General features: G+C 29.9%; 1 protein-coding gene across 1 annotated transcript; it reads right to left on the bottom strand.

The window, feature by feature from the left end:
- Positions 1 to 290: 290 nt before the first annotated feature.
- On the bottom strand, positions 291 to 25,460 carry LOC107168953 (multicopper oxidase 3-like). The gene is made up of 12 exons (XM_015518522.2): positions 24,886 to 25,460; positions 6,759 to 6,920; positions 6,462 to 6,660; positions 6,080 to 6,206; positions 5,755 to 5,962; positions 2,830 to 3,050; positions 2,554 to 2,758; positions 2,284 to 2,468; positions 2,018 to 2,213; positions 1,641 to 1,856; positions 1,293 to 1,523; positions 291 to 1,116 (listed from the first exon to the last, which is right to left on the bottom strand). The coding sequence occupies exons 1-12, from the start codon at positions 25,037 to 25,039 to the stop codon at positions 968 to 970; spliced, it is 2,253 nt and encodes a 750-aa protein (XP_015374008.1). The 5' UTR covers positions 25,040 to 25,460; the 3' UTR covers positions 291 to 967.
- Positions 25,461 to 26,703: the final 1,243 nt, after the last annotated feature.

Raw genomic sequence — 26,703 nt, forward strand, 5'->3', positions numbered from 1 at the left:
AGACCGCTATTATACTGTTCGATAACTGTACTGAGAACAGTGTTTTCAAAAAGCGTTCTATAGTATGTAATCATAGTCAACAGTCATCTATGCAGGCTGTGTGTTTTACATATTTTTAGAACTATTGAAATGACATAAACGTTTCTTGAATTGTTTTAAAATTGACGTGTATAATTTTAATCAAAAAAGTTGATTCAGATTTTGAAAAATGAGTCTTAGTATTAAATATGAATATAACTGTTTACTATATAATATATTAAATGTATTAAAAAAATAAAAACAAAACAAAAAAAGATATAAACTGAAATATTTTTAATCATAAAAATTAGTGAAAGAAAATAATGATTTTGTTATTATAGCACAAAAAGAATAATATAGTACAAATATTTTTACAGTAAAACATAACGTTTATTCTAATTTATACATTGACAATATTCATAAAACATTAATCACCTAGAATTTACTAATTATATTGATCATTATTTACAAGATGAATTAGACGTATAGAATTAAGTAGAATCAAGCATTGTATCATATTGTATATATAAAGTAAAAACAAGGTTACATATAATATTGGCAAGAAATTGATGAATTTCAAATTTATTTGGGCAAGATAGAAATAAATGGTAATTTTGTGCTTGATAAATTAATATTACACATAATAATTAATATTGTGAAATGACTTAGACTATATAATGAAAAAAAAAACAATTGAACGAGTGACTAATAATAACACATTTAAATAACATATATGTTCGTTATGGCATAACACATTATTTCTAGGGTACAAAAATGTAAATATAATATAATATATATATATATACGTTTAAAATAAAATAAATAAAAAAAACATACTATCTATAATGTACATGGACGTATGTTTTTCTTTTGTCGCTTCTAACTGTGGTTACCGCATTGCGTTACTTATATGAGCACTTAGTTTTGAACTGACGTGTTATGTACGTGATCAGTGTACACTGACTGGAGGTAAAAAGTCGCCACAACGCGGGAAGTTTTCGGGAACCGGAGGTAAATCAGCGTGTGTCCCGACGTGAAGCACCAAATTCATACCGATTACGATATGGAACAAGAAGTGACAATGGAACAGCCAATAGCCTGTGAACATGTTTAACGTTTGTATAAAATATACGGTGAATTAACTGTACTAACAATATTTTAATATTTGACTCAAGACACGCTCTATGACGATAATAATAGTAATAATTATTGAGCAGAAAAAAAATCCTTTATAATATTATTAAATTTATATTCCGATCAGCAATTATTCTTACCTGGGTTGTCAGCTCTGAACCGGAATACAACGTAACCGTTGTTGGGCACGGCTATCGTATCTTTGAGCGGTGGCAAGTTGAAATGCCTGTCTAAAAGTCCTCTTCGGTCCAAATCAAGGGCGTGTTTCAAATTGATTTTCTTGACGTTCTTGTCGGGTGATCTTCCCATACCGATAACGTTGAACGAGTAACCGTGCAAATGGAACGGATGACTCAAATTTGGTTGTTGGACTATTGAAATATAAAAATAAAAAAATGAAAATTATAACAACAATATAGATTTATCACATTTTGGATATTATTATTGAAATAATATATCAAGATTTGTCAATATGTATAAATTATTACCTTCATCGACCAACACGACTTCCACGACAGCGTGTCTTGGAATATCGACTTTGTGTGAACACATGCAATTTCTGCCACAATTTGCTGGCTTGTTATCTCCGTTACAGAATAATTCTGGAGGTATATCGTCGATCTGGGAAATCATTGGAGATCCTGGAGAGGTGTAAGAGATTTCGTCTACTAAACTGATTACATGGTCTCCACCGCCGGGGGCCACTGAAAAAAAAAGAAAAGTTTTTAATATTTTTCACGCAAACTACTGACAAATAAACATAGACAGAGTAATATTTAATCATAGTTATAAAATATTCTTCCTTAATTTATAAGATACACAAATTTTTATTTTTATGTAATCGATTTAACGTATATTGGTATACCCAAGTATTTGTTATATTGATGAGGTTGGAAAAGTTCGTCAGGTCTGTAGAATAAGAATTTGAATGGCAAAAATATTTTCACATCGGGCCTTTCTTGTAAAAGACCTTTGTCAATAACTTTGGCATTTTTCAGTTGGTTCACACAAATGGCATCAGTCCTGGGACGATCACAAACAGCATCCAACGGGTTCATTACCTATCATTAAAACGAAAATGAATTAATACAATATCTAATATACTGTGACGAATTAATAATAATCACTTACGACACCCTGTGGTAAACCAACATCATAAGTTGGAGCCTTTGATTTCGGTTGATATGGTCCTCTAGCATACCTGAGTATGGCCAATTGTTGTACGCGTTTGTTTCCACATTCACCAAGACCTCTGACTTGAATCCAATACGCACCGACGGGCTGTTCCGCATTAATAATGAAATCGTATCTCTCTCCTGTCGGACACATTGAGATATATATTATGAAATGGTGTACATTGCACGCAAACGAAAAAAAACAGCTTATCATCTCAAACATTACCCGAGAATGAAATGATTGTATTGACGACCACCGGCTGAATAGGTTCTCCGTCTGTAGCAATAAGCACGAGCGGATGTCCTTGGATGGTAATTTGGGCTGGACAGACAGATGCTAAGGCGTTGATCATTCTAAACCTGTACCTTCTACCCGGTGTGATGGTAAAAGTTTCCAAAGGCGTGTTAGTACTAAATCCAGTATTTGGGTCCTGTAATCGAATAGCAATGTTTAATTACCATCGGTTATTGCCTAAAAAATAAATTATTCATCCGCACTCACCGTGAACTGCCCTTTGCCATTGATCAACAGAGATTCGGGATCCTGCCCGGTATTTGCAGCTAATCTACCTGGGAATCGTTCCATTCCATTTTCATGGAGCCAATCAGACAAGAGTACCACGTGTGTGGTCAAATCGTAATCGTACAAGTGGCTGTTGGGATCTTGCGATGGTGGTTGTCGTACAACAATACTACCGTAGATACCATCAATTTTTTGAAGTCCTAAACAGCATATGGTAATAATGTTTGTAAAAATTTAATGGTAAAACAAAAGTTTATCAGCAGACTATAACTATTTCATAAACTTTTTTTTAAGCGAATATTTACAATCTGTATACAAAAAAATACAAGAAGTAATAAGTATAAAACGATTACAAGGCTTGACGTCATGATTGAAGGAAACGTCTAATAATGTTTACTTCAGAATGAATTTTTTTTGTTTAATTAATTAATTATTAAAATTATTTTTTTTTCTCTTGTCGAGGGTTTAGGAGGTCGCGTGGCCAATTAAATTTTAAGCGACGTGGAGGATTATCCGAGATAGTAAAAGAGGATAAATTAGAGGTTGAAGTGAAATTTTTTGTAGTGCGTAGATGCAAGTACAGAGAGGGTAGGAAATTTTAGGTCGTTGTGAAAAGTTTTGTTGCTAACATACCACGGTGCTTTATCTAATAACCGTAAGTTTATGGACTGGAAAGATTGAAGCAAATGAAGATTTGAGACTTTGGTCGATCCCCAGATTTGGATGGCATAAGTCAACGAAGGACGAATTAGTTGTTTATATAAGAGAATTTTGTTATTGATTGAGATATTGGAGCAAAAAAGGTGTCTTAAAGTATAAAGTTTTAATTTAATTTATATTTTTTTGGTTTTTATGTGGGTAGCCCAAGTTAGACGTTTGTCCAAATGAATTTTTAAGTATTTAACAGAGTTAACCAAAGGAATTATTTTATTATTCAGTGAGAGTGGAGGACGGACTTTTGGGCACAAGGTGAATGTGACGATTTATTTTCATTTATTTTTATTCTCCATAGATTGAACCAAATTTGCAGTTAATTTAAATGACTTTTAGGGTTGTCAAAGGCAATATCAATGTCTAGGTCAGAAGACCTTATGCATATGTCGTCCAAAAAAGCGGCTAAATTGGTGAGGTTTGAATGATGTATTTTAGCGGGATAAATGTTGTACATTGTGGGGGCAAGGATGTTATTTCAAGAGACACCTGCTTTATTTGAATGAGTAGCAGAAAGTTCGTACTCACATCTCACTTGGAAAGGTCGGAATAGTAAGAAGTTGGAGTTTAGAGTCAGGTATATCGGAACAGGAAGCCATCTAATCTCGTAAAGAAGTCCTTTATACCAAACGCGATCAAACGCCTGGGCTACGTCAACCAATAGGGCTGGATAAAAGTGTTTTTTTTCTAGAGAAGAGGCAATGTTATCGACAATTCTGTGCACTTTGTTTACTGGAATTATATATGCACATATTATGAAGTATATTCAACGTAAAAATATATGATTCTGAGATTGAACACCTTTTATGGTCATCGGAAGTTTAACGGTTCAACCCACCACGAATATTTATAGGTATCAAAATTAGTATCGATACTCGTACGGAACAACAATTAAACTTAGCACTTTACCATCATAAAATACTCAGAGTTTTATAAAAACGAGTTTAATCCAATTAAATACTATTTGCAAAAGGAAAAAGTTAAAATATTTTTGATAGTATAATATTATGCTATTAAATATTCGTAATTGGCGCTATTATTAAGTGCGAATTACTAGGCTTATATAACTATTAGTTGTTTTGTCAAATTTTAAATAATTCATAATGAAAAGCGATTATGTTAATTAACTTACATAAGAAAGTGAAGATAATTAAATGAATGAGTATTTGATGTGCTAACTATCAAACTAATTTATGGTTTTATATTAACATATTTTATTTAGCGTTTGTGAAAGTTATTTTCTTGTAGATAAATATAAATCAAAAGTGTTTTCCTTGACATGAGTCTATTTATGTATATTTTAAAAAAATATAAAAAAAAAAAAAACTATAAAACTATTATATATTATTACCTACATGCAATTTACTACCTATACAAAATAATATGACGTATAAAAATGTAGGTATAGGCATCACATTTAATTTTTTACTGATTTATTTATCTCTTGTTATATTTTTTTCAAATGTATTAAATTCTTTGAATGTATACGAAGCAGAGTTAATAATTATTAGAAATACCTAGAAGAACACTGTATATAGTTTTGTTGAAAAAAATTAATTGTCGAATTTGAAGTGAGCAATTGAACGTTATATTTATTGAATTACATTTCGCGTTTAAGTTCATTGGAAGTTCGTATTTTTATCATTTATGTATAACTGTTTACACGGAAAGTGACATTTCATTTCGGTTCATATTCAAATATTTTAATTTAAGTGGTTTTGTTTAGATAATAATTATTAATTCAATAACTTTCACTAAATTGTACTACTAATGTACTAGGCACTTTATTATATAAGGCCACATGTAGACATTGCTACTATTTATGTTGAATAGGTATAACTATAACTGGGTTAATGTGTGTGAATCATGGCCGGCCGACCGGATAAGAATACACAGACTATGTTTTTTTTTTTTTTATTGGAATTTGATCGCTCACGCATAGTATATACCTACGTATAATATAGTGTGCATATTAATAAAATGTTAATATGCTATCAAAACCAATCATAAATCCTGATTAACTGTTTCAATATAGGCGGTGGTGGCTAGTAGGTATGTCGCACGTGGAGTGCATATTACGTAGACGTGACCGGCACAATATGTACATTATACATTAAATAATATTTATTTTATTATTATTTTAAGTTTTATTTATCGATTATTGATTATACTTAATATTGGTTTTACACTTACCGGAATGGGCGTGCCAGAAATGCGTGCCACTGTTGGTGTCGAATTGGTATCTGAACGTGTTTCCTTCGTGAATTGGACATTGTGTGACGTACGGGACACCGTCGTAGTATTGAGTTCCCTTCTGGTGAATTCCGTGCCAATGGATCACTAATTCCATACCTTGCATGTGGTTCAAGACGTCGATGACGACCTTATCTCCTTCGCAGACCTATATACGCCCGCGGGAAACAACGAGAGAAATAAAATACCACGTCGAGAAGAGAACAAGACGCGTATATACTACGCGATATCGTAACACGACGATGGATATATATTTTATATATACCTGTATACTTGGACCGGGCAACATACGATTCACAGCCAACATTCCTCTTTCGACACCATCAGCTAATATGCACTGACAATGGCTCCACAAAGTGTTGGTGGCGTTTGGTGTGCACACTTGACAAGCTCTATACATTCAAACAAAAGGAAATTTAATTTCGTTCGAAACGCGGTAAATAACCACTATATAAAATATCATAATCAACGATGAGAATGTCGTAAGGTGTTTATTGGAACACATATATATATATATAGAGAGAGACGTCTATTATGTTCCATATTAAATTATATGTTGAATGATAAGTTATGTGTATAATATATAATATAGGGACCAACGAGTTACACCGAAGACAACGAAATAATGAAATTATGTTCATGCTTACGCTCCCAGTACGTTGTATAATTCTGCGGTGAAATGATAATAACATATTCTGGATGGCTCTCCTTCGCGACAAGCTCTTGCACATTCTTCGGGTGACGAAAGTTCAGGATTCTTACGCAATTCTTCGAGACCTCTTTTGTCGAAGTCTAGTGATGAATATCCCAAAGGCGGCAAATTACCGTGCGATGCTTCGGAAATGCCTTTTGAAAGAAAAAAAATAATAATATACGAACGAGTTATTTAATTAAAATACAATATCATGGTTACAAAATGTGTGTTATTATTTTAGACCACTCACTTCCAAACCCAGAAAAGGTGGCTGGGTGAGTTTGTACAAGTCCGTGAGCGGACGGGAAATATTCTTCTGGCTGAACGTAGGCAGAGTCATCTTCCTGTGCAGATTGAACATGTCCCGGAGTCCAATACGACTCCGCTGTTGCTTGATCATTCGATTCACCTCCTAAACACATGATAATAATGACAGCGTTAATACTGAAGTATTGTAAATACATATTTTTAATAATTGTGCTGTGTCGTAATTATTATTTTGACTGTGAAACAGAATATTTTATTTTTATTATACCGACATTAGTAACGAAACAATATAATGATAATATATATTGGATTTGTATAAATTCTTCTGAATATTCGTGCGCAGCTACGCGATTTCTAAACGTAAAAATAAAAAAATAAAATGTTTTAATACCTTGTTATTACACACTAAACCATTAACCGATTATCGTAACAATACTAAAAATACAATTTATCTATCCGCAATGTGTGTAAAAATCAGCGCGATGTTTGATTGCTCAAAACCCCGATAAAAAAAAAAAAAAAAAAAAAAAACATTTAGGTTTTCCATTCATAATAATGATTTAATTGTAATCCTGCTTACACGAGTTACGGATTAACTGGTGTTTGTATTTCAGTATTTCCTAAAACGTACGTTCTAAAACGTGAACAAGAATAAAGCATATCTACCAATATACGAGTACACGCGTACGAAAGGTAATTGGAATGTTACGGGCATATAAAAGATAATAATATATGGGCATATATATACAAACAATGTTTCAATAGTTCTATTCAAAGCCATTTACTGTCGTAATAAGTCAAACGTTTGCAATAATAATATTGTATTTGCGTATTCAAATATAATACTCATATGACCACAATGATAAAATGATTTATTACAAAATTATTATTATTATTCGAGATCAAGAGGTACGACTCAACCCCAAAAGAAGACATGATTTTCCACACGGCCTCCTGCAGTGGAGTAAGTATCTTATAATATGCGATGTAAAACACGATTGAAATGTACGTAATATTATATTGTCGATTCCACGATGCGCAATGTGCATAATATAACAATTAATAATCATAGATAGTAGTAACTGTTTGTTCAAATATAAAAAACCTATATAGTGTTTTGACTTTATGAGCTTTGATTAAAAAACAAACACGAAACCCGATATCCATGTTTCAGTACGACATTTACTGTTCAGAAATAATTTTGTACCGAACAAGTAATGGGAATTTATCATCAGTTTCAAAATATTATAGACCAAAACACATAACTACGTTGCGAATACAGTAAATGATTTACTTATGATTTAAACGTTTTGCGAAAAACTAGACAACTATTATATGGAATATAACCAATTACATTCATCTTAGACCAGTAGACGACAGCAAATAAATAGAACTCAACAAATAAAATGTTTTAGAAAAATTGTCCAGTGGAGATAACGAAAACATCACATGTACATATATATTTTATAATTGTACAATGTACCTATAAACTAATATTAGTAAAATATATGTTACATTTGCTTGCTGTAGTTTTCATTTTGAGCGCATATAATACACAATAATATTATACCTCTATTATACATTTTTTTTTGAAAAATAGAGTTTTGTCAAATATAATTAACCTGACAACAAATATTTTTATCGTATACATAAATATTTTTTTTGAATTATATTATTGTTACAGTAAGAATAGACTATAATATTTGCATATGGTCATTATACGTTGAGTTTTCACGGTGTAAAAATTGTGGGAGAATCAGGATTGAGTGAAAATTTGAAGAGAAATCGATTGAAAATATTAGAGTTATAAACTGTCAGCTCACAAAAAAATAGATTGAAGGGTGTTGGTTGGTGAGTGAAGCTTACAGTGGAACAGAGCCCTCATGTATGATATATTTTAACATAAACTACTATAAATTATACCGACACAAAAGGTTGAATGCTTAATCATTTATTCACACTTATTAATAATTTAGTTTTCTGTTGGCTTTCAAATCGAGTGTGTGACTGTTTTTATTTTCGCTACTTCTGTCGTAACTGCATTACTTATTATATTGTAAATTGAAAAGTTTTCAATGTTATAAGAAAACATTATTATTTTTTATACTGTACCTATATAATTATAAACAGATAATGAGGTGTTATGTGCACATTTATAGTAGTACCAGCTACTAAATCATACTATGCATATATCATATTATTACGTCTGCATTAGTTTTAACGATCAAGTATCCGGATTCGTATCCGTTTGCGGTTTTTAAAATAATGAGCATAACATCATTTGAATCGTCACCCGATGCATACATTATTATAATGATTATAATATTATTTATTTGTCGATTGCGCAATAATAGGCGTTTCGTGTTTATTTTTTCATTGTGTTAAGAATAATACAATTATTATTGTGCACGGGCTGACATTCGTGCATAACCCGGAAATCAGAATCCCGTAATCTTTCACCCCGTGTTGTAATCGTTGTGATATTTTTGCTTCGGAATGAGTACGTCATATATGCTTAACTATTACAACTATGGTGCTGTTATTCTGAGTACAATTGTTATTGTTATAGCGTTTTTGTACCGTAACTCTCGAATATATGTTATGTAAAATAGAATTGCAAAGTGTTCGTCTATTAAAGTATACTATATATAGGTGTACCTTCGAAAAAAAATTAAAGATCGAGATTGAAATCAAAATTTAGGTTGTAATGATGGAAACTTGATATGGATTTTACCAAAATGGAGTTGTCGTAATGACTAGATCGTAATATTATTATATACAGCACAGTGATTTAAGATCAGTTTTTTTTTTTTTTTTATCAAGAACGATGAAAGCTACGAAAAACATCTATATGGCGTGATTGATTTGAGTTCCTTGATAAATATATGAAACACTTAATGAACACAATATTTTGTACTACATTACCAAATGCAGTAGGTACAATCTTTGGTCTATGAAAAGATTTTGATTTATTTCTCCGCAGTTGGTGACGTTGGTGTGTTTCCATTTGCCGCTCAATGTCATATACGCACAACAAATAATTTAGAATATAAAAAATTAAAATGTAATTATTTTATAAAAAATCATGTAAAATGTTTTTCGTATGAAAGATTAAATGGCTTTTCATTTTGTATGCATAGAAAATAGGTATTAGATAGATGCTATAATATCTAACTGGTCTTAAATCATAATATAATTAAAATATTGAATATTAACATTATGTTACATATTTTACTAGAGTTTTAGGTTGTGAACTTTGTTCATATGGTCGAGAACTTTAAATGTGTTTGGCTTTGAAATTCTACTCTATTTGTGTTTACGTTGCTATTTATAATAAACCATTATAAACTGTCATTCAAGTGATAATTTTTTAATCGTTGTGGTGAAAATACAAATTTAAATTGTAGCAGTATTCTGATATTATAATATACATTTTAGATACATAATATGTGATCTGACCAATCTTCTTACGATATTTTAATATCAATTTGCATTATAATATGGTATAATCTGAATAAGATTTAATTGTTTAAAAAATGTAATAATATTTTAAAACAGTTAAATATTTCGATTTTAAAAATAAAAATATTTGGTAACATTTATCTATTGATTGTGGACTTAACATTTTTTAATCTGAGAGCCATCCTTTTGTTTTCGATTAGTATCTTTTTGTCTTTCAATGCTTGATTTATGGCTGCACTAGATTTCCCTGCTGGTTTTATGAATGGAGATATGGGGCGTCTAGGCATGGTCACTGCTGCGTCAATTTTTTTCTGAATTATTTGGTTGTTCATATTAATCTCCCAGTTTTGTTCTTTTGTAAATAAACGATTGTCTTGATCACTATTACTGTAAGTTGTACTAAGTCTTTGGTTGCGTTGTTTAACGGATGTTGACGTTTGTGAACTAGATTCAGAAGGACGACAACCCATTTTATATCTTATAGAATCGAATTATTTTTTAAACGCTGTGAATTAGCTTTTTTTTTCAAAAACAAACGAAACAAGAATCGAAACAGAACCATATAAATCAATCAATAAAACATTAAGACTATATACCTACAATCAACAACTCTACTTTACATAGTTACGCGCAGAATATGTATCTTTACAATTAATTAACACTCTAAGTTTATTCTCTAAAGTATTAAATATTATACTAATTAACATTTAACATTAGGGTCAGTTATAGTTCTCCGACCAACATCCATAGCATTATCTACAGAGCGGGATTGGGAAAATTTAGTCAATCTCGTTCAAATGTTTTAACTTACCCCTCTCCCTCTAACATCATTTTAAATAAATTATGAGAGTATGTGGTGGCCCTCCACGCTAAGTAGTATCGCACGAGAGGGGCGTTTAGGGGGAGGCTAATTTGGCCATGCATATAATGATGGGCTATCCTTATATCGAAAATAACTATAACAATTATAATTTTTAGTCGGAATTATGATACACATTAACATATTTACATAGTAAAGTAACTAGAAAATATTATGTTTATTTCGATATCTATGAAATAGTCGGTATTTACCTATAAGAGTATAAATTATTAAAATGTGTAATATGAAATTATTATATATTTAAAATTAGAAATTCCACGACAACTGTAGGACAATTATTGACTAAGTACTATGATTTAAAATTAATTAATTAATTGTATTAGTAGAGCAAACAAAAATATGGTGAAATTTTTTCCTTTATATCCGGTGCCCATATTTCTGCTATTTAACCGAAATTTGGTCGTATGAGTATAATAGTAATAACGACTTCTCGATAATTAGTGTAAGATAATTTATACTATTATTATTATTAATAAATATAGATATACCAATAATAATAATAAATAAAAGACGATACGAAAAAAATTCCGGGCACGCGCCTATAGTGAAATTGTGTAATTAGAGGTTGAGGATGACCGACGGTTTCTATAACTCTCAAAACGTCTTATTATCGTAAGATTGTAAATTGCCATAGTAATAACAAATGGAATTACTAAAAAATACATGAAATCCGGTTCAGACGTGTAGAAATCAAAGACACGCGTGTTTATTTATTTATTTTTTATTTTAAAAGAAAATACCTATCATTTTCCACTATGTAGAAAAATCTACGACCATAATAATATTATGACATAAACTGTATACTGCATTATGCGAATTGACCTGCATAATTTCAGAATGTATTACGTTTATTATAAGTTTTTTGTTTTGATCTTCGTGGACTTATATAGCTTTTAGATTCCAATAACGATTCGTAAGGGATTATTGTTTTCGAATAATATGCTCTATGCAGATATGAAAGACCAAAAGTTTCGTGTTGGTCTATTTGAAGTTGATCGAGAAGACAGAGTTTGCCAAGTTCTAAAATTATACTAATGGTTCTAAAACAACTGGCAAAACTCAAACATTCTTGATTTAAAATGCATTAGTACTTATAGTTGGTGTACAAAGAAAGATAAAATACTAATATAAATCATATTAATATTATCTAACCTATATCTATACAAATATAGTAATAATAATAATAATTTATTATTGTTAGTAGGTACCTAGATAAAAATGATTTAATTCAATGTTCCTATCGTGTTGAATGGCGTATAATAAAGTTTTATATATATTTACAGTGTAATATACCTATTTGCTTTTGTAATATTATATTTTTAACGTCATATATATAATAAAATATAAATTATTTTAGGTATCTAAGTTATGGATCTATAGCTTTACTAAATTTTCAGCCATGCGGCCACGATAATGCTCAGAATATACATATATAGCTTTAAACATGTAATGGCTACAGATTAATGAATTTCATTAACTATTCATTAATATTATCAATTTATCATCGTGCAATCAATAATTTAGAAATAACAATTTGTACGTTACATTTGACACATTTTTATTTCAAATATTGTATATTTATGGGGTACCACGCATATGGAACAAAAGTATAGAGGTATATCTTACACGTTATGTCCGTCAGTCGCGAGTTTCGTTATAATGGTTACCAATAGGTACCATTGTTGGTTTTATAAAAAAAATTTCATATAAAGGTATATATTATATTACACTAACGAATTATTTGAATGTATTATGTAATTACGTATCACAATTTGGAATGTAAGCATATACTGGCATGATGAAAAGGTGCCAGTCTGTTGTGAATTACGTTGTGAATAGGTTTTTCGAATAGCGTTTTGAATAAAAACCAGCTGAAATAATATTTAAATATCATGATAAATTACACGGTCGTGTAAAATAAAAAAAAATGCGATTCGTATACTTCTATACAGAATAAATACAATGCAGATATTTAATTAATTAATTATTTAAAATCATAGATTTGTTTTTGCACAACATATAATATAATATTATTTTTCGTCGTTTAGTGACACACTCCGGTAAAGAGGAAGATCAATGAGTCCAATAACGCAGATAGTAATAATACATACTAAGATTTTTAAGCATCCCCTTTCCCGCCCGATTGTGATACTATTAAATCGTGTGTAGTGTAATAATAAAAAAGTTGTAAATAAGTGAGGTGACTTTATACTGGTTGTCTCCGATATATTATGTTATTGTCGAAACCCTCATACGTGCACATCTCAAATTATCCAACTTTCAAGACATTGCGAATGTCATTGGAATGTTTATATTGTCGCTATAGAATATAGAATTTAGAATGATCGCACTAAGTTATATAGGTACCTACCTATTTATCGTGTTTTAAATTATTTATTACTATTATTGATGCACCATATTGGTATGACGTGTTATAATAAACGAGTACTGATTACTATACAGCTGTAAATTAATAGCATTCGCATAACACATAGGTATATTATATAGTTTTAGTCTTTATTAATTACATTTTATTTAACCGCACAAACCGGATGTAGATCGTATTTGATACTTTCTAAGTATATGTATTAAATTTGTACAACTATAATAATATAATACACCCCTCCAATGTAACTGCATAATTATTCAAAATAATAACGTTAAAAAATCTTATGTGATTCGACATTTCATTTACGAAACAAATGATTTTACATACAACTAAATATAATAAGTACTCTTGATGGAACGTTATACCGTCGATATAATAGTTGTAAAAAAAAATGCGCAGTTCAAACATTGTGTAGTTGATTTATGTTACGAAAAATAAAAATATAACATAATTTGTTCACCGTGGTATATTATAATATATCTAGCTAGGGATATAAAATGATATTATATATCAGATATAAATATGACTGTATAATATATTATTACACTTCTTTGCGCTAAATTTGTTATGGTATGACATAAAAGACTATATTATTACTATATAATTAATTGCATATGATAAACTATCTTTTTTTCTATACCAACATAATTTTTAGTCAAAGATTCTTATAGTAGTATTATCTAGTCGGAACACACTTAAATTTAAACCGCTAGATTTTAACTCGTGACAATTGAAAACAACGTTTAAATCGATACCTATATTAAAATAATAAACATGTCATAATATATTGTATTAAAATAATATTATCACGACCAAAAATGTCCAAATTAAAATATATTATTATAATGTTGACAATCGAACTATACAGTACGATATGTGGGTTATTCTAATCCCCACGAGTTGATGATGTTTTGATGATGAAGTATACTTACCTAGATATAAAGTAATAATACAAGTTTCACACGTTCTGTATGTTTCCATTAAATCGTGACTTGGCTACTATTCCGAAAATATAGACAAAAAAGTAAAAAAAATTAAATATCACGTCTATTCAATAGGTACCCGGCTGCACGGTTTATTCGAGTTCCCCTCTCCCATATAATATAACATTCGTCCGACGATCCCCACTTCCCTAGAATATAAACGATCGATCAGTGACATCGGACGACCATCGATCAACGTGTACTTTGACCACATGCCAAATTTCACACTTCCATTGGCACCCACGACAAGCGACAGGGGCATACGTAATTAGTTTCACTTGCATCGAACCGCGGCGCCCGGACAACGTGAATTTCTCCCGGTTAATCATAGATATAGAAAATAATTCTATGTTTTGCAACCGAGAACGGAAGCTGATATAGCTTTAAACTGTAGTTAAAAAAAAAAAAAAAACATTCAAATATTTTGTAACGAGTCCTGTGCAAACGATATTGGATACTTTTGATTAACTATATAGTTATAGGTTATAGGTTCTATAACTTGTCCTGTTCTTATATCTTCTATATGATAAACCTAGTACTTACCTATAATAGTAGGTACGTATACCCACTTATAATACAGTAATAGCTGGTGCCTATGTTGCATTCACATAATATCATTTTATCTCTCCGTTGGATGATCAACACCGTACGCGTAGGCATTGTTTTATATTTTTATTCAAATGTTTTTTTTTACGGAATAATATCAAATTATGTCGTTTCGAGAAATTCTTAAGTGAAAGTGTTTACTTAAAATATAATATTTTAATATATTTTTACGTACCTAATGTCTAATATACAATGTATAATCTACTCGTATGTTATGTATATACTGTATGATTAAGCGTGTTTATTTTATCGCACTTTATACTATTTAATAATGTTTTACTACATTATATATTATTACAATACTACTTACATAGGAAAAAATGTTATAATAATGTACCTACCTATATACCGTTATAATATTATTTTAGTATTTTTTTAAAAATTATTTAATATCTTTCAAAATATTGATCGCGTTTCAAGGTTATTCATCGTTGACAAATTTCAAATTTTATTCCAGCGTTTAACGTCAGATTTCACATGCCTACTTACTTCATATACTAAATACGTTTCAAAATCATAAAATAAAATGCTTTATTTATTTATTTACTTCAAAAACCGTTCCATATAGTTCACAATCTCATTCCTAAAGCCGTAATTAATATTTGATGTCACGTTGTTTTAATATCTATTAGTTATTGTCCTCTTTAAATATGAACCGTTTACCGGTGAAAATTAATGATATGTTTGACCGGCATTAGGAGTTGTATTGCGGTTATTCGTTTAAAATCGTTAAGAAAACATATTACGCTATAATATTTAATGATAGTACCATAAATACGCAATTACACGGGAAATATTAAATATTGTGCTGACTGTAGAGGGATTTATCGGTAATTAATCACTTCAGAGACACAAGTATCGAGCCAGTATAATAATTGTGTGAACAATTTAATAGATTAAAAAAAAAATTTACAATGTTTGTTCTATTATATGTTCCGTTTAGATTGGGTACACTACTCACATATTAAATATTGAAAACTTAAATAATTGGTGTCGTATAATTATATTTCATTAGTAATTTATATAATGCTTTATCAATTATTCCATGTATAATTTTGTATTTTTGGTAACCATTGCAGTATAACACCACCCTACTTTAGGCTTTATACCTTATTAATATAGTGCACGTTATGACAGTATAAAGTAAATATTAAGTATTAGAAATAATATTTGGCAACGGACAATATAATATGCGACGATAAAAAGAGAGATTTTAAATGATATTGAATAAAATAAAAATAAAACGTCCAATAATAAGCGAAAAACTTTGTAGGGCAACTTTTACGACTGACCGCCATGGTAGAATTTTAATTCAGGTTTTGAACATTTTTCAGGTTTCATTGTGCTTTCCCTTTATTTACGTCATTTTTTAAGACTTAAAACTTGCTCTAACTCTCACTCAATCTCACGGTGTAAAGTTTATTAATCTTGTAAAGAATTTAAAAAAATATATTCCTGTGACCGTTATACATATTAAACTAAAATATTTTTACGTTAAACATTATTGTGTTTGAATGTGTGTATGTTTTTTTTTTTTTTTAAATATAATTACCTCAATAATGATTCTAATTTTTTATTCGTTTATTATAAATAAGCGTTCAGTAAGTTTTTTCACATATTTCGAGCTGATTACATATTATATCTAAATATATAATTACATCGATATAAACTATAACGTAAGTACGGTTTAAGTACGTGATGAAATACTCAGTGTAGTATTTTTAATGCATTTTAATGGAATTTTAGAAGTTGAGTTTACTATGATGGTTATAATGTATTATTTATTCATCGATATATTTTAAGTGTTAGTTTTTGGTGGAGCTTTTCGGTTTCGTTTGCTATTTATTTACGTCAACGTTTTCAAAACGATATCCGCCTTTCATCCATCGTGTTTTAGTTGTACTGAGCGATAAGAAATATATTGTATATAAATAATTCTCATTTATCATTCATATTAATTTAATGTTATGTTTTACTTAAGTTTTTGACTGATAATTTTTAATATAAACGTTTTAAAGTTATATGTTGTGACCAATAGTATCAAATAATAATAACGTACCACGATGAATGTAAATTAATATTACTTATAATAATATGACCTATTGCCAAATAATTTGAACTAAATTACATGTTCTCAAACAGTAGGTATTAATTTTAATAATATTCTTTTTATACTTACTGTATCTATTATGTTATTTATATATTTACTAAATTTATTAAAATTAAAAAAAAAAACTCTTTTATATTATATATTGGTTTTTTGGGATACCTACATCGTGAATAATTTTATTTCAATTTATTTCAGAAGTATTTTAATCTACATGTTGACATTCATCATTAATAATACCAAAATATATTGGTAGGCAAACCGTACATAATGCTGAAGCTATATCGAAGATTATCCAATGAGACGTTATTATTGTTATTACGTTAGTGGAAGGTAGATGTATAAAATGTGTAAAATAAAACCACAATGGCACAAAATGTAATGGCCTATGGTTTCGGAACAACACTTTCTTCGATGGTTTTTGAGTTCATTTAAATTCTTAGCTGAAACTAAATTATCCTACGTACGCATCTGGTCGTAGCATTTCACCAGTATTAAAAATAACTGTATATTTTTTTATGTATAAATATCATTAAAATGAACACACCTATCGTATAATCTTATGTCTATATTATATTAAACTCACATGCACACGCTATACACGTACACACATTTAAAACACATAATAGTACAATAAACTTAATATAAATAACTCGTATCGTTTAATGAATTTGTATGATTTCAAAACTGAATGCACCAATACTTGTATTTTTATAATAATCTGATGGATTGTATACGTTGTATTTTATGCGCTAAGTAATATCGGAACACAACAAGTACCTACATATGTGTCGTTGGTTTTTTTTTCGATAAACGAAGAACTTGTCTACGGAATTTCATCTTATTTATCCATGTATGTATACTAAATACATATGCAATTTCTTTTCATTATCAATTAAAAAAAGTTTTTAAAAAATATAGCCGAACATTAGATATCTATACCTAATATTAGTAAGACGAGTTGGCTGTTGTTGAAATTCTTGTTCGTTTTTTTAATAATGATATTTTTTAGATTTATGGATTTATTTTTCAGATTTTAAATTTCATTAAAATAATATTTATTTTATCAGAATGGAATATTTATATTGAAGTGCAGGTTATTAAATTACGACAGTATAAGATAATAATATGTAAATGACACAAACTTCAATATGTAGTTAAAAAATTATTTGATCCTAAATTAAATTAAATTAATGGAATGGGCTTAAAAATTCTATTTTATCGTTATATTCATGTAAATATATATTTATTAGAAACTGTAGTGGATATATTATAAATTATAATATTTACAAGTTATAACGGTTAATGCCGTTCATGCCAAATACAAGTGATCCTCACCATGGCGCATAACAACAGAACTGGTTTTGTAGTTTGCCGTTTGTAACGGCATAATAATATCAATATAAATATTTCTCGAAGAAAACAATTATTAAATGATGCGACTTAAAAGACGTGAACAAATTATTAAACTAAACTACACATAATAATATAATATTGTCGTTAATATAAAATTACGTATTTTCATCGTAGGTTCGAACAGTTTTTTTACTTTGATATTTTAATATATTTAATATTGTAAGTACTTACTTATATTGTATAGGTACCTAAATTCTCGGCGGGCTTGACAAATTTAAAATATATATTGTCTGATTGCTTAACACCGTATAGAGTACTAAAATATGGACATACATACATACGTATCATATACACGTAAAAACACTAGAAACATACATACTCGTATATAAATACATTTATTCATACATATATACGTACAGTATGCACAATGCATGATACCTATATATATATGCTTATATTTTCTGAAATATATGATTTTTGTCAATAATTAAAAACAACATTTCGTATGCAACGCATATCTATGTTCCTATATGTAAATCAAATCTACAAAAGTGCACAACAATAACATAAATAAGTAATAATGAACACGCGTGTACCTTTTGGCACCTTTATATTTCGTAACACGCGTAAAATTTGCCATGGAATGTTCAAGGCAAACACAGTGTGTTTGTTGTTGTCACATATACACAATAATACAATATTACTATCCATAATAATTATTCAATCAAAACAAACACACGAGAACATTGACACTGTCAGCCACTGTCCACAGGTCCATAGCGAATCGTTTAAACGCACGTCAAAGACAACCGATTAAACAGAAAACAAAAGTGCGTTAAATCGTTTATCGATATAATATTATATAGATATTATAAGGTTCCATTTGGTCGCAATCGATTCGTTACCTATATGCATTGGAACCAACGCTGTTGGGAAAAGATTCACGCACGTGGTTGTACAATTTATAATAATAAAATTGTACACTGTATACACATAATATTATGATATCGTGTGTTGTGTGTAAGTAGTAAGTACACACAGTAGTCATGTAGGTAGTAGGTATACATTTAAACATGTGCGAGTGTGTATATAACATTCAAATCATATTTATCATGATCAATAATCGCCAGTTCATTAGTGTATAATAATACATATTAGACACCAGCGTAAAAATATAGGTATAAAATATTATAAGGTCAGATTATAGCGATAACGAGTCAACCGTTTAAGTCTCCGCGACGTGGAGCCGAGTAAACATCACAGCAGCCCGTCATTAATATGATTATTATATACCTATGATATGTACCACAACAGTGTACATTTTGATGACGAATAGATGTGGTAATCTGTCAACGCGAGGGAAACGATTAAAAATTATTTGTAAATAGATAATTATTACGGGAAAATAAAAATAAAACTAATAGTTGTAGGCGATACACGTGTTGGCGACAGAGCGAAATAGATTGATACTCAAACCTTAACCCTACGATAGAGTAACGTTTCACAATATTTTACACCATTTCGTTGTTCCGCAGTTAATCGTGTGAAAATGACAATTGATTTTCTTTCTCTACGCTATTATCATAGTATAACCTCGTTTCAATAAGTAACCCATTTTATAATTTTGTTATTATCATCAGTACCTACATTTATATTCGAAATATTCAATCTAAATATGATGATATCAAAAAAAATAGTATATTACCTATATATATGTATGTTCTTTCCACCTTTTTTGTCTGTTAAGACGCGTTTAATAAAATTCGCATTTGTTTGTATTATAATATAATATAATACAATAATTATCAATACATAATGCTATATCACCCACATCAATAATGCGATATCCTTGCCCTAAATGTTTGTCATTCATGGTAAAATATATCAGCTTCGGGACCTTTGACCCGCAGACTGCAGTGGTGAGCGTTATTCCGGTTAATATATTATTCAGGTTTCCGACAAAGATACGATTCACCTTCAGAATGGAATTCATTACTACGGCACATATAGGCACAGTAATATAGGTATATATAATATAGGTAGTACCTTTTGAATCGAGTTCCATTGCAGCCATATGTGACTGATATTATTGGGTTTAATTTTTTACGATGACGGAAATTCAATAATAGTATCACAGTTGGTGATTCTCGTTTGTGTTGTGCTTTGTGAATATATATAAATATAACATCATACATTGACATATCATAAATAAATTATATACACACAACACACACACACACAATAATACCTATATACTATACATATATATAACAAGGTATAATATGTCATATATATTTTACAACAGAGTTATGAAAAAAAAAAATGAAAGTATTTGATATTTCTATACAATATTTGTGTTTTGAACGTTTTCAGAGGAATAGTCTATCTACGAGATTGTGGCCAGACCTAGAAATAATAGAATCAGAAAAGAAAAGTGGCCAGGTCTTCAACGCATGGTAAGACAATTACGCGAGTACCAAGTCAAAAATAATAATTACATTTCGTGTATCATTTATTATGTTAAAGGCATTGAATAAAACGAATCAAAACGCAAGTATGTGAATCTATGTATTTCCATATATTTTCTTTTAACAAGCGCATTCAAACAAATAACAACATGTTTGTTTAATTCCAATGACTCGGACACGGTTATTTTCTCCACTAATCACATGAATACATGATAATAATCATAATTATATTAATCCACTTTGGACACATTATTACAGAAAAGTTTTATTATTATTGTTAATCGCCATCGCGTCATAATATACGTAACATTAAATTAATACCTAACAACTTAAATACCTATTTATGATTATAGTTACATATTTTCACAAATTATAATGCTTGTGCTAGTAATTTATTATGCGTGCAACATGTGTATTATATTATTATTATGTACAGCAGAACTGTGCATTCAGCGGTAAGTACCTGATATATAACATATTTTAAATGCCGTTTCCTTGTAATGCTCGAATCGTTTTAAATCAGAATGGTTTATTATGTATTTTTACATAATATTATAATATTTTGATTTATGGTTTTGAATTTTCTAATAATTAGTCTTTGTATGCAATAGCAATAAAGTAAACGTACATAATAATAATAGTATTAGGACAAATTTTATGTTAAAACAATTTTATTTTTAACCGAACTAAAGGATTTGCTGCACTAGGACAAAATTAATCAGATAATATATTTCTTTGTTATCCTGAAACGTCACACTTTAAACGAAGTACCTATGTTGTAAGATAAGTAATTTAATTTCGTGTGTAATTGAAACGTCATATTGATTTTAGATTCATAGATTTGTCACAGTTGCAATTTTATATATTTTATTTCTAACATAATTCGTTAATAGAAGACGTAAATTAATTATAATAACGAGATATGATAATGATACGAGCTGAATTTTAACAATAATGCAGTGAACGCAAAATCGACAATCTTCTATCGTACAGGTCCCAGAAAGATTGAAACATGTGGTTTTTTAATAAATTCATTTGCACTTATAGTTCTAACTGTTTAATATTTAAACCGGTCAATTAATATTTAAATAAGTGACAGTATGATAAAATAGCATTAAAAAATAAATGTCAGATCGAATGTAAATTTTATTCATTTAAATTTTTCAGGGAAATGCTTTTGAAAATATTTTATTTTTGTACGTTCCTGAATTGATATCTCGAAACCACTTAAATATAATTGTACATAAGCAGTCTCATGTCCAATATGAATCCGAACATCTTTGATTACTATTTATGCGTATTATTTTTCAATCGTTATTATTTTTTTTACCTTCCTAAGCTACTCTTGTATACATAAGCCTAATCCCTTTCCAATTTGACCACCTAATGCACATCTACGTGGCTGCAGTGGATTTACAATATCTGTAGTATATAGTATAAAATTATTATATTTACTATACTCAATCCAAAATTTGGCATTATAATATCTTATAATATAGTCTTATCCATAGGTATATAATGAACATTTTGATTACTTAAGTACAAAATATGATTTCGGTTTATTCAATACGTGCCTATTGTTTTATGAGGATAGATATATCTGTATAATATATTTTATGCGACACATTTATAATCTCCACCGTTGTTCAGATTCACTTTCTATTCAATAAAAACATCGTTATGAGACGTATATTAGTTCAGAAAGCAGTTTGATCTACTATATCTATCAGCCAGACGACCGGTCCTCGGACAAAATAATAATTCAATTACGTAAAATAATGTTACTGGGACGCAGCCGCGGAAAACGACAAACTTCCGTCTCTATTTTCACCGAACACAATATAACAGACGACTGATTCCATAGTTTCGGTACCGCCAATACGATGACGATGATCATCGCATCCATACAATATTTTATATCCATTATATATACCTACCTACCTACGTATACCTATAGTGTATAGCGATTAATGCTCAGAAAACTTTATTTTTTCTTAACGAGGACATCGCTGTTTGGATTTTCGAAGAACATTAATAATTCTGGTCGTAACATACAAATATATCGATATGTGTGTGTATGCCGTATGGTACCTACACTCCGGTCGGGTCTAGGTCAGACCATGTCGATAATCGTTTTTTTATTTTCCTAAGTGTTACATTATTCCCCATCAGACCACCAAGGATCACTGGCTGTACCCTCGTGTACGCGAAAACGATTGCAATATCAACTCTGGCCGTGACACGGAAAAGCATGCAGTAAGGAACCTGGCGCAGCGTATTCGTGGTGGTTGGTTGCGTCAGTCACGATTCGCATGTGTACAGCGCGAGCGGGTGTCGAGATAAGGCCCAGCGCACGAGACCGACCGGTGTATAATACATATAGGTACTATGTAACACGGCGTATGGCCTGCATAGGGTACGGACGTAAGTATAGAAACAAATCAAAATGGAAAGAAAATGTTGGTATGTGTGGTAAGGAAAATGTACCTGCGTTTGTAACGTATTACGATCGAATATATACGCACTGATCGTTCGTGACTTGCGTAGTCTCGATTTTGCTATTTTGTTCCCGTGCGATGGCTAATGCAAACGCATTGCGCACGAGACACAATAATATTATTATGCCGTCAATGAATCATTATTCGGACAGTATGATTACTGCAATAATAATAATAATAATAATAATAATCCAATAGTCGTTGTCGTTTGAATTCGTGAAATAAACGGTCAACGAGTATATTATATCATTATAATTCGTATAAAATCAGCAAACTGCAGATAAATTATTGCTCCCGCGGAAACGGCATACCATACGTAGGTACTTGGTACACTAACGGTATATTATACTTTTCATTGGATTTTTTCGATAAAAACAAAGTACGTCGTTCCGCAGTGATCGTTCAGATTAAATACATCGTACTACACAAGCTACGGTTATATTATTATAATTATATTATATACATTGGCGGTCGTCATTTCTAACGAAAACAAAATATAGAAGGTTATTATCAATATAGATAAATCGGCGCGTGGTTTTGAGTTTTCACTTTATGTTTCTATTTAAATTCTATACGCAATGAAATCGTTCATCTCGTTAAATGCGCGTATTACAAGCGAAATAATAGATATGTATATAGGTAGGTATGCCTAATATAATATATTATGCTATAATGATGTTCTTGACAATCGGAAACTATTAAGACGTTGAATGGATAATAAAGAAAACTGTACATATTATTTTTATATTATATTGATTGAAAATTAAATAACTCTTCCGTTGGGTATATTACGATGTTAATACCTAAACTATTATGGATGTCATTTAGACGACTATCGCGAAATATATAATAATATCATCGTAAATTGAATTTTGTTGAGCGTTCTCTGGCTATAAATTGCTGTAGAAACATATAATAATATCGCATCATCTTACTCAAACGTATATATTTTATTCTTCCTTCGCTTGATTCTTAAATACATTTATAGGTTACTTATTTTATATTTTTTGAACACGAGTGCTTCACAATAATTATATTGTAATAAAAATAAAAAATTATTATATTATAATCGAAAACAATTATTTAATCAAATCAAGTAAAAGTCGGAGACTTGAACGAACGTGAATGAAATATATTTTTTATTGCCAATATTATTCATATCACAACCATAATAATAGTTACAATATTATAAATATATCATGAACTTTATTTGGGGCAATGTGCGTTATGTAGATGGAAGATATAAATATAATATAAATCAAATGATAATAATTGTACACAAGCGTGAATAAATGGTGGTAAACTATCTCAATTATAGATCGCATAATTATTTTAATATTTACCAACTATAATATTATTACCTGTTCGTTTCTTGACCCTAGTCCCAGCGAACATGGTGGAATTCTCCATATTGGTGTGTGAAAGGACTATGGTCGATTCTGCGGGAGCCGGCGCCAAATACAATGCAGTGGCCAACACGGCCAAACACCACACATGGTAGTGATGATGGTTCATTTTTGCGGTCGCGTAACTACTGCAGTCGAATAAAAATGAAAACTATATTATAAAAGCGAAATGTAACAAAAACGACGTCGAGAAAACCGACGGCGTCGGCGGCGGTTGTCTACCGATGTGACGAGTTCACATGAAATGACACTGCGCGCGTAGTTTTTAATCGTTATTCTATATTTGATTTCTTTTTTTTTTTTTTTTTTTTATCGCTACTATAACGCCACAGCGTTGAGAAGAAAAATTATATATATATATATATATATTGTTTTACTTTCAACGAACAGAGATGGACGAATGTATAATAGTATAATAAAATATAATATTACAACGTCGGCGGCGACGGCAGCGGTGGCCGGAAACCGTTCGACTCGGGAAGAAATAGACAGCGGGTCCTCGTGTCGGACCAACACTCGCGAATGGACTGAATTTCTTGTTGGCTGCGAATAATTTACTAGACACTACTCTCTTTTAACGACCTCACCACCGCCGCCACCGCCGCTACCGCCACCGCCGCTTGCACGCTGCAGCGCCGCGGTCTTTGCCTTTCCATTTCTTCGTCATCGCCCAGCTCCATCGGCCTTCCGTTTATTATTATTATTATTAAACCTAATATATAACAATAATTATTCTTTTTTTTCTCAAATATTTTTTGTTCGGTCTGATATGATATGTACAACTCGTAAACGCGTATAATTATGTCATTCGTATGCATTTGAAAAATGTCGAGTATTTGTGTTCTATATCTGTAAATATTATTATACACACGTGTTAACGGAGACGGTCACGTCAAAAATAAGATGCTTCTAAAAGTGAAAACCACCATAGGTACATCAGTTGAGTCATCTTCATATCATGAAATAAAATTTGTATAATTTTTTGCTTACCAAATAGGTGCCTATTATAATATTTTACGATTTTATAATTTTAAATAAAAAAATATTAAACACTAAATAGACCCAAGTTTTCTCGTAGACAAGTAAATTTCTAAAAACATCTTTAGTATTTTCGTATGTCTTTCTAGTTGTATTTAAATACCTACTTATATATAGGTAATATAATGTATTTTAAATCTACATATATTAAAGATATTACGACATGGAATTGAAAAAACTTTTTGTTTGTCCCTTAAATTCTAGTTAATGAATGGTATGGGTGGTTTTTTTTTAAATAGAACACTGTATTTTAAATTTTCAATTCAGAATTTTTTTTTTAAATGTTTGAAGCATAAAAATTTAATAATGAACAGAAGTTAAAATAATAGTAAACTATAAATTAACTATTTAATCCTTTCTTTATATTTATCGTATCTCAAATTCAAAATTTTACTTTCCAAAATTTGATGTAATACAATAACGGATTAATATAAAAAATAAATAAATCATTATAACTTATTATGTATTTTATTGTATCAATCTGTAATTTTTAAACTATAATATGTTTATACTGAAAGTTCTTAAAGAAAAAAAAACTTACTCCAATTTATATAACTATTGATGTTAAAAAAATCAGTTTTTCAAAAATTGAATCTTGTAAATAGGTGCTATCAATATCTTATTATCATAAACATTAAAATATAAATGTTTCACAAACATGTTATAATGTTGTGTATGAAATTGATCATCTACAAGCTTTTATTATAGCGTCGGTTCGAGTGCGAATATTGCTCT

Source organism: Diuraphis noxia, unplaced genomic scaffold, assembly GCF_037042655.1.
Source record: "Diuraphis noxia isolate RWA-SAM2 unplaced genomic scaffold, SU_Dnox_SAM2 contig0004, whole genome shotgun sequence".
NCBI lineage: Eukaryota > Metazoa > Arthropoda > Insecta > Hemiptera > Aphididae > Diuraphis > Diuraphis noxia.